The sequence below is a fragment of the Oncorhynchus gorbuscha genome, linkage group LG03 (assembly GCF_021184085.1).
Source record: "Oncorhynchus gorbuscha isolate QuinsamMale2020 ecotype Even-year linkage group LG03, OgorEven_v1.0, whole genome shotgun sequence".
In the NCBI taxonomy this organism is placed as follows: domain Eukaryota; kingdom Metazoa; phylum Chordata; class Actinopteri; order Salmoniformes; family Salmonidae; genus Oncorhynchus; species Oncorhynchus gorbuscha.
The window spans coordinates 91,438,099-91,448,376 of NC_060175.1; the positions used below are offsets into that span (position 1 = coordinate 91,438,099).

General features: G+C 38.7%; 1 protein-coding gene across 1 annotated transcript; it reads right to left on the minus strand.

Moving 5' to 3' along the window:
* Window positions 1–3,158: 3,158 nt before the first annotated feature.
* Window positions 3,159–6,848, minus strand: LOC124022946 (prefoldin subunit 4-like). The gene is made up of 4 exons (XM_046337599.1): window positions 6,793–6,848; window positions 6,026–6,133; window positions 4,557–4,697; window positions 3,159–4,291 (listed from the first exon to the last, which is right to left on the minus strand). Exons 1-4 carry the CDS (start codon window positions 6,817–6,819, stop codon window positions 4,160–4,162), a joined length of 408 nt encoding a protein of 135 aa, XP_046193555.1. The 5' UTR covers window positions 6,820–6,848; the 3' UTR covers window positions 3,159–4,159.
* Window positions 6,849–10,278: the final 3,430 nt, after the last annotated feature.

The window sequence follows — 10,278 nt, forward strand, 5'->3', positions numbered from 1 at the left end:
CGGTGAATGCCTGAGCAGGAAGCCCGGGGGGGTTAGAGGAACTTGTTAATTGAGATCTCAATCCTCCAGAGGTGTCTGCCACAACTTCAAAACACAACTTCAAAACATACATTTACTTGATTTAGTGATATTTTATTAGCTAAAGCAGGGCACACTTTAATGAGGTCTTTAATGAGGGCACACTTTAATGAAGTCTGTGCATTATGTTTTTGCATTATGTATTGGGCTGCAGTACATGGTTTGGATGCATTTCAGAGCTTAGTTTATTCAGACATAACATCAAAATCTGTAGTTTCTGGAAGGATTTCACCTGACTTCACTACTCTCCAATTCTGTTTCTGTTAGGAGGATTTTTCAGAACTGTGATTGTAAATTTTTTGCGAAAGGTTTTTGCTTGTGAAGATTCCACCAGATCAGAGACTATATGAGTAGAACAAAACGTAATATTTAAGGCTGAATATTAGAGGGAGCGAGGGAAACACAGACGGTGACACAAAGCGTTCTCCCGGTGCCTCCTTCAGTGGGGTTCATGGAACTACAGTACCAGCACTGTCACATCCTGTATCTGTCTGACATCCATTATTTACCCATTGTGATATGCACCAGATACTATATACACTGTTTTTATACTACTTGTGAACGTGCTAAGAGTAGAAGTAATGCTTTTACCAGCACTACTGAAGTATGGTGGCTTTGATCTTAACACTGTTTGGTCCATTTTAACTGCCTTAATATTCTGGAAATATGAAATGGGGTACATTAAAAATTCTGCATTAATAATGATCAGGAAATATCAAGGGTATGAGTTGTCCGAAAATTGTGGGAAAAATCAAATACGTGTGGTTAAATAAGAGCTGTATACAGTGCCTTGCAAAAGTATTCACCAACTTGGCGTGTTCTATTTTGTTGCATTACAACCTGTAATTTAAATTTATTTTAATTTGGATTTCATGTAATGGATATACACAAAATATTCCAAATTGGTGAAGTGAAATTATTATTATTTTTTAACAAAAACAGAAAAGTTGTGTGTGTATATATATTCACCCCCTAAGTCCCTAAATAGGATCTGGTGCAACCAATTACCTTCAGAAGTCACAAAATTGGTTAAATAAAGTCCACCTGTGTGCAGCATAGATGTTACATGATCTGTCACTAGATCTCAGTATATATACACCTGTTCTGAACGGCCCCAGAGTCTGTAACACCACTAAGCATGGGGAACTATGAAGACCAAGGAGCTCTCCAAACAGGTCAAGGACAAAGTCGTGGAAAAGTACAGATCAAGGTTGTGTTATAAAAAAAAGATTAGAAACTTTGAACATTCCACGGAGCACCATTAAATCCATTATTAAAAAATGGAAAGAATATGGCACCACAACCAACCTGCCAAGAGATGGCTGCCCACCTAAACTCACGGACCAGGCAGAGGGCATTAATCGGAGAGGCACCAAAGATAACCCTGAAGGAGCTGCAAAGAGAGTTTCTGTCCATAGGATCACTTTAAGCTGTACACTCCACAGAGCTGGGTTTTACAGAAGAGTGGCCAGAAAAAAAAGCAAATATGAGTGTGTGTGGGAGACTCCCCAAGGCATGTGGGAGACTCCCCAAGGCATGTGGAAGAATGTACTCTGGTCAGATGAGACTAAAATGGAACTTTTTGCCCATCAAGGAAAACACTATGTCTGGCGCAAACACAACACCTCTAATCACCCCGAGAACACCATCCCCGCATGGTGGTGGCAGCATCATGCTGTGGGGATGGTTTTCATCGGTAGGGACTGGGAAACTGGTAAGAATTTAAAGAACGATGGATAGTGCTAAATACAGGGAAATTCTTGAGGAAAACCTGTTTTAGTCTTCCAGAGATTTGAGATTGGGACAGAGGTTCACCTTCCAGTGGGACAATGACCCTAAGCACACTGCTAAAGCAATACTTGAGTGGTTTAAGGGGAAATATTTAAATGTCTTGCAATGGCCTAGTCAAAGCCCAGACCTCAATCCAATTGAGAATCTGTGGTATGACTTAAATATTGTGGTTCATCGGCGGAACCCATCCAACTTGAAGGAGCTGGAGCAGTTTTGCCTTGAAGAAGGGGCAACAACCCCAGTGGCTAGAAGTGCCAAGCTTATAGAGACATACCCCAAGAGACTTGCAGCTGTAATTGCATGCTCAAGTGTACTGTTTTTTTTGTGTTTTATTTCTTTTTCATTTCACAATAAAAAATATATTGCATCTTCAAAGTGGTAGACATGTTGTGTAAATCAAATGATACAACCCCCCCCCCCAAAAAAAAAATGTTAATTCCAGGTTGTAAGGAAACAAAATAGGAAAAATGCCAAGCCACTGTAAGTGTCGTGACATAGAATTGTGATATTGTGGCCACAAGTTTTCATATTTTATTTTGTATTTTCATATTGTATTCTGCCATGAGTAATCTAAAATGCTAATGTATCCCCAAGTCATTAGAAATTGCAGTGTTCCTCATACTTTTCTAGCTCAAAAAACACTGCATTACAGATCATAATAGTAGTTGCTCATCTTTATATTATTCATGGTTGTGATGTGCTTTGGTTCCATCCTGCAGGATTATCTAACCCATTGTTGATTCTGAGATACTGTTAAAAGATAAGTTAGTAGCTGGTAGCTCCTTTGTTATGTTTAAATATTAACATTAAACTATCAAAATAAAGTCATGTATAACCACCCAGCAATTTAATGGGTATTTACCAAGATTTCGGGCATCACCGAGCCTTCCTCAGTGTGACCCTGATGCCGAAACGTTGGCAAATACCCATTAAATTGCTGGGAGTTTATACATGGAGTGTGCAAATGTCTTTATTTTATAGTTTATTCGCTGTTAGTCAACACCTCCACCTCTACACCTCCACATCTGTTCTTTTAAATATTAACATTGTCAGACACAGAGACATTGATCTGTTCGTCACACATGCTTAATTATTAGAGCTATGTGATACATTCGATTAATACCAAAAGTGGCAGAGTAAATTTAGTAAAATAACTAAATAATTGCTCATTGATTTCATCAATCCAAAACCATGTATATTCTCTTACAATCAGCAGGATGCCTTTCTATTTGAATTCATTTTGAATCTAACAATCAATCAAAAAATGTTTACTAAATTCCCACACCTTGTTCAGCAGAATTGTCAGAACTTTCTTTATAGGATGTCCACACTGGCTAAATACATAAACAATCGAAAAACAAACACACAAATAAACTTGGTTCTATTTAAGATGATCAGTGCACCAAAAAAAAAACTCATTTTTTCAGTCCTGCTAGGTATTTTTGACAAAAAATTCAACTACAGATTGCACCTTTAAGATACACTTTGGGATATACACACACAGTAGCCTACATGTTTTGGTCTTAAATCAGTTGAATCTGAATACAATAGTATTCATTTCTGTTCCATAACCAACTCGTAAACGTACAAAAAATCCACAAGGAATACGTTACCCTCTTTACTTTATAAAGACTGGTTTAAGTGGCTTTACTTGTTTAGTACTTGCACTGGGATTCAGTAATATAGGCCCGTGGACTGATTTTTCTCATTATGGTAAAAGGACATGTAGCGGTTCCTGTCAGCGGCGTACATGCTCCCCTGAACTGTGACACTCCCTGCACCAGTGACATTGGCTGCCTCTGCCCACTTATTTTCTTTAACCACATTAAACTCCACATTTTCTCCATCTCCAAGTACTACAAAGGTAAATCCTTAGGTTGTTTTCTTTATGGTCATCTGGTGTATAAAGACATCTTCAGGTGTCAGTCCATAGGTCCATATATTAGTGAGACCCAGTGCAAGTACACACACACACCAAAAAAAAATCAAGTGGTACATTCACCGACATTCATACAAAATAAGACTGAACAAAATAAAACCATAAATAAGACCATGCACCATTGAAAAAAAGTGTGATGCTGAGAAGAGGACAAAGACGTTGGTTTGGCAAGCATCCTGTCAGCACTGTGTAGATCGGAAAATATGCGAGCTGCTTGAAAACTCCATATGTAAAGAGATAGTTGCCCACTTATCCTGATCCCAGATCTGCTTTATGGCATCTTAACAACTATAATCATTGATTAATTGTCATACTAAACAGCACAAACCGATCTAGGACCGGGCTAAGCACTCAGCTTTCATCTGCTTCCAGGTTGATGTTGTTCCCAAACTTGGCATAGAGCTGGACCTTCAGATCACCCAACAAATGTTGTATCTTTGACACCTTCCCTTCTAGGTCTTTAATCTCCTGCTGCAGTAGTTCCTGTAGCCACAAACATTGCACGTTAATATAACTATTTATACTAAGGTTTGACATAGTAATAAATCAGAATTGTTCAAATGATTTAAGTTGCATTCTTAGTAATAGGGTCAACCATAATACCTTGACATCTCTGCCTTCATTATGAAACATTAATTAAAATTAGTTAAATAGCCCATCCATGCTTGCCTTAGGAACAGGCATCCCGGTTTCTGAGGTTGGCCCATACCTCTAACTTATACATGAGTCATATCATAGCAACCAATACCTTTGCAGCTTCCAACATCTCTTGGGTCTCTTCCTGGGTGTGACTGATGAAGACATCTCCAATCTGATACGGGACGAGCAGAGTGTCATCCTCAGCCATCATCAGGTCATCACTGGCATCCTGCAGATTCTGTAGAGATTTCTAAGAGAAGAAAGCAGATTGCTGTTAGGGCTATGGCCTAAATCTCATATCTCGATTTGCTCAAACTTATGGCCGATTCACAATATATATTGTGAATTAAATTATTTTATCAAAATAGTTGTAACTGCTTTTTTGTTGTTGTTGCAATAATCACCGATCTGGCTTTCAGGTCTGTATATAAAAATGCCCTTATTGATACAAATTTAACCAGAACCATGCATAATGCACATTCACTAATAATGTAGCAGGCATTATAGAAAATTAACACTGTCCTCATAAACAATCTCTCAAGCACAAGCCAACATGCTAGTGAGTAGCAAGCTAATATTTATATTTCAAGTTTAGCCAACTTGGATCTAGGTATAATTTCACAAGCTCTGAATTCAGCTAACAACACAGTTAAATTGTTATGAACACAACCTTCTGTCTGTCTCAACTGTTTGAACAGCATGCTAGCCTGTCCACTTTGTTCAGATGTTGAACTCAAGTGGCCTACTTTTTTTCTCAGAATGAGAACGAGTTGACAATTCATTATATAATTGTTTTATGCTTATTGCTCATTTATACAACAGACTAAACAGCTAGTATAGAAATATTTATTTTACTAAAACGCTGCTAGGGATACGTGGTACAGTAATGCACGCGCGAAAAACTGAGCATAACATTTCCAGAATGAATGTTCATTGGTAACGTTACATCGGTTTTAGTAGTGTCTGCTCTGCTCGAAATTTGAGGAGTTACAACATGAACTGGGTATGGTTCGAAATGTTAACTTCTCTATTGCAGTTAAATAATGTCTCCATATGACCGATTGTTGGAACAAAATAGCGAGTTGAACCCGTTTGTCAGAGAGGAGGGGCTTTCAGAAAGAGGCGAACGAGAGGTTTCACTCTCGCCAAAATATGTCAAAATAATCCCAATGCGTTTATAAACGCTTATTTTGAACGTCTTCCCACCTTTGGGACAACGATTCCCATTGTTAGGGCGGAGACACGATCATCTCGTCATTATATACAGATCTCTGGTGTAAATGGGAAAGTGCACAGAAGGCGCGAACGAGACCAAATATACAGCATGACAAGCGGACATAAACGCTCATGAAAACGAAAAATACAACAAAAATTATTCTGCGATACAGGCATTTGGAATATTGCGCAAAAATAAACGAAAATGCATAATATACATTGTTCAGACCTAATTTATGGTTATAGATAGACTACTGTATATATTATACCGGTAGTGACATAATGTACTAGAATAAGAAACAAGTCTAAAGAAAATTGAATTATTCTGAATTTCATGATCATTACACTAGATTGACCACGTACCTTTTTTCCTTCTATTTCATCTTTAAATTCTGTCATTCGATTTGTGTTTCTGGCAAATGTATTAATCTTCTTCTGGTCTTCAAATGTGACATTGACATCTTCAACTGCCTGTGAATGAGAAGAAAATACAGCTTGTAGACAATTAGCCTGGATATATTGATATCTATAGGTAAAGAACAGAACACAATTAAACCTGTTAGATAGAAAATAGGGATAAGAAAAGTGAACAACTAGCAGGATACCTTATGGGAGGGGATGTAGGTAGCAAGCTAGGCAACATATAGCTGCATAGTATAACATAAACTAGCTGAGCGTTTTTATCCAAATGGTACCATCATTTAACTAAAAACCATAGCTAAATAAATCAGTGAGTATCCTAAGAAATTGTGGATAGATTGGTCGTTTGTAGATCATCTTAGCTAGCTAGTAAAGTAACCGAACGTAAACTGGCAACCGGACCGTTAACGTGACTAGTGCTGCAATCCCAACGCACGAGGAGAGCACGAATATCAATATAGTTTGACAATTGTGTATTTTACCTTTATTTAACTAGGCAAATCAGTTAAGAACACATTTGTATTTACTATAACGGCCTAGGAACAGTGGGTTAACTGCCTTGTTCAGAGGCAGATCTAGCAACCTTTCAGTTACTGGCCCGACGCTCTAAACACTAGGCTACCTGAGTTGATTTGTTTACAATCTAAATGGTTTTAGATAATTACTTAACAAATTATATGGGTGATTCATTCAAACAAGTTTTAGCTTACAACTGCCTTCTTCACGGTAGCCGCCATCTTTCTTTTGCTTCAGGAAGAAGTCGACTTCTTTACATACGATACGGTTAGTGACGATTAGTACCAAAGATCCATACCGCCACCTAGTGGATAGTCTTCTTTTATGGTATATTGGTGAACGCACAATTTAATGTGCATTCCGCCACCTACTGTGCGGGATGGAAACATGATTCCCAAAAATGGAACAAGATACCAAAACTACCAATCTACCAAAAAAGAAATAAAATAAAATAAATAAAATAACTTTTATGTAAAAAATATATATGAAACAGATCTCATTCCTACACAGGCTCAAGGGGAACCTGGGAGGGCGGGTCTTCCGGAGCCTGTACCCCTTTCAAGTCTTCAGATGTAAAATCCTTAAGTCCCAAAAACCTTTCTGCCGCAGCCAAAATAATGACCAGTTTCTTAAATGTCTTTGAGACTTGTGCCATACAGTTTATAACTGTGGTAATGAATGTCACAAAATCCACATTTTTAACACACAGGGTATCTTTTGCCTGGCAGCAAACATTTACTGCAGGCTGTGGTGCGTCAACTACCATCTCTTCAATAGCATCGCTAGTTTTATCAATTATTTTAATCACCTCCTCATAGGAGATTCAATTGACTGCTCTAACTTTTGCCACCTCAATCTCCTTCACCCTTACAGGGCACTCCAGGAACTCAGGATAATGATCCCGACAACAATTGCAATAATGTCGTCCTTCTACACACCGTTCTTCAATAAATCAAATTGTATTGGTCACATACACATGGTTAGCAGATGTTAATGTGAGTGTAGCGAAATGCTTGTGCTTCTAGTTCCGACCGTGCAGTAATAACAAGTAATCTAACAATTTCACAACAACTATCTTATACACACAAGTGTAAAGGAATGATTAAGAATATGTACATATAGATACAAGGTTCAGTAGATAGTATAGAGTACAGTATATACATATGAGATGAGCAATGTAGGGTATGTAAACATTATATAAAGTGGCATTGTTTAAAGTGGCTGGTGATACATTTATAACATCCGATTTGTAATTATTAAGTGGCTAGAGATTTGAGTCAGTATGTTGGCAGCAGCCACTCAATGTTAGTGATGGCTGTTTAACAGTCGGATGGCCTTGAGATAAAAACAGTTGTTCATTCTCTCTGTCACAGATTTGATGCACCTGTATGGACCTCGCCTTTTGGATGATAGCGGGGTGAACAGGCAGTGGCTCGGGTGGTTGTTGTCCTTGGTGATCTTTTTGGCTTTCCTGTGACATCGGGTGGTGTAGGTGTCCTGGAGGGCAGGTATACTCTGTTCTCAATATACTCTGTCTGTCTGCACACACTTGAAACATGGCCTAATCCTTTACAATTCTTACACTGCAATGGTTTGGGGACGAAATCTCTTACAGTGTATCTTACATAACCAAGATTCACATGCGTAGGTATTTGCTCTTTATCAAAAAACAACAGGACTGACAAACTTTCTTATTTTTCTCCATTCACCCAGCGGGTCAGACGCCGGGCACCAATCACACTAGGAATTCTCTTCAGGGATTCAACCTGAACATCTCTCGTCACTCCTGAAATGACCCCTTTGACTGGTGCTCTACTTCGAAGTTCAAAACACAAAACTTCTGTTGTCCGGATTCTTTTGAGGCTCACTGCAATCTTCCTCTGTTCTTCAGAAATACAATGCATCAAAATAAGACAATTGCTGGTCACCCTGACAGACCACTTTTCCCAGCGCATACTTCACAATTTTTGACACCTCAAAGGGGTCGCCCACATATGCATCCTTACTCAACAAACACATCCCAACAAGAAGTGATTCATTATCATTCCTACAAGTATCCTCCAGTCCAATTTTAGACAATTTCCTTTTTGTTCCGTTTTTTTCGATAAGACTTTTGTCCATTCAGTACATTCATCTTCACCAACTTTGCTCGACACGCTGATTGATTCAAACTTTTCATCCACTTCCGCCATCTTTCCTCAATTGACACAGTCCCACCATTCTCATGTGCCCATCCACCTAGAAGATCTTGCATGAAATTAGTCATTACATCTTTTTTTACAGGCCACATTGATAATCTAATTTCATGGCCTCATTTTAAAACCACAACATGTATTGATAACTGTATTGTCCTGCAAATGATTTCTGAAAGCCAATTGAACTATATCTTCCAAGGGAATTACAAAGACTTATGGCACTAAAGCTCGAATATGGAATGTTTTGCTTATAAAAAATAGTTCCAAAAAGTGGGCTTAAGCATTTCTACATTTCCACTCATATGCCAACCAGAGTCACTGCAATCCAAAAGTACAACAACTCTACACGTGATTGGAGTAACCGGAACTTCTGCTCTGTAAATAATCAGAACAAACAGAACTGCTCCCAAGTTCAAATATTGGCAGAATGCATGAGTTGTCGTAAGGCAGCTACAGGCAACTTACTCAGATTTATTATAACAAAGATGAACATCGCAAAAACTATTTAGAAAGTTCATTTAAAATACATATATGGTAGGATTGGTTTAGATAACAAATAGCACAAGATCAATGTTCTATACTATAAACATCCCACTGATGGTAAATGCATAGTTCAAGTGATGCTCCAGAGATTTTGTATAATTTCAGCCAGTAGTTTTGAAAGTAGTGCTCACGAGCCAAAACTGGTCCCCAATTCATAAATAGGTTACACATTTTTAAGTGCTTGGGATCCCGGACTGCATCTTTAAAGATTACTTCTTTCATTCGAAATATCTTGGTTAGCTCTTACATAAAGTTTTTTAATAGGGGTTGCATGAAGTCTCCTGTGTGCTGTTCAAAGCATGCCTTGCGGGATGTCAAAAATCATGTTCACAGTGAGACCACAGAGGAATCCGGTATGCAAAATGCACAAAATAAGAAAGCATCAAGGACTAATACAGCATACTCTACATGGGGTAATGCGATTTTTTCAGACCATAATTATTGTGTTAATTCACAAAGGTCATTCTTGCATGCTATGGCTACAGTAGTGGGAGTTATTTGGCATGTCTCCAAGTGTCACGACTTCCTCCGGAGTTGGCTCCCCTGCCTGTTCGGGCGGTGCTCGTCGCTGTCCTACTAGCCGCCACCGATCCCTTTTTCGTTTGTCTGTTTGTTTTGTCTTTTTAGTTTCACCTGTGTTTCTGTTGTTTGGTTTAATGAGCTTCCCTATATTTAGTGGGTAGACCCGCCCTTGTTTTGTGCGGGATTGTCTTTATGTTACGTGTGTGCATTTTAGGTAGAGGTGGATTTATTTTCTTAACTTGGTACCTTGTGTTTTTTGGGTTGTCAACGTTGTATGTCCGCGCCCTGTATTGTTGGGCTTATCATTTTGTGTGCCGAAGTAAAGAGCACTTTTCCCCAGTCTGATTCCTTCATCCACCTAGTCCCGCGTGACAGAATCCCGCACCTCATATGGAACCAGCAGGAGCAGCCGCACCTCCT

Bases quoted from the DNA above. Each gene is read 5' to 3' on its own strand.
- LOC124022946 (XM_046337599.1), bottom strand. From the start codon at position 6,819: ATGGCGGCTACCGTGAAGAAGGCAGTT. The intron at 6,134-6,792 runs GTAAGCTAAAAC...TCTCATTCACAG, and splicing joins CTACCGTGAAGAAGGCAGTT to GCAGTTGAAGATGTCAATGT. The intron at 4,292-4,556 runs GTATTGGTTGCT...TTGTGGCTACAG, and splicing joins AGATGTTGGAAGCTGCAAAG to GAACTACTGCAGCAGGAGAT.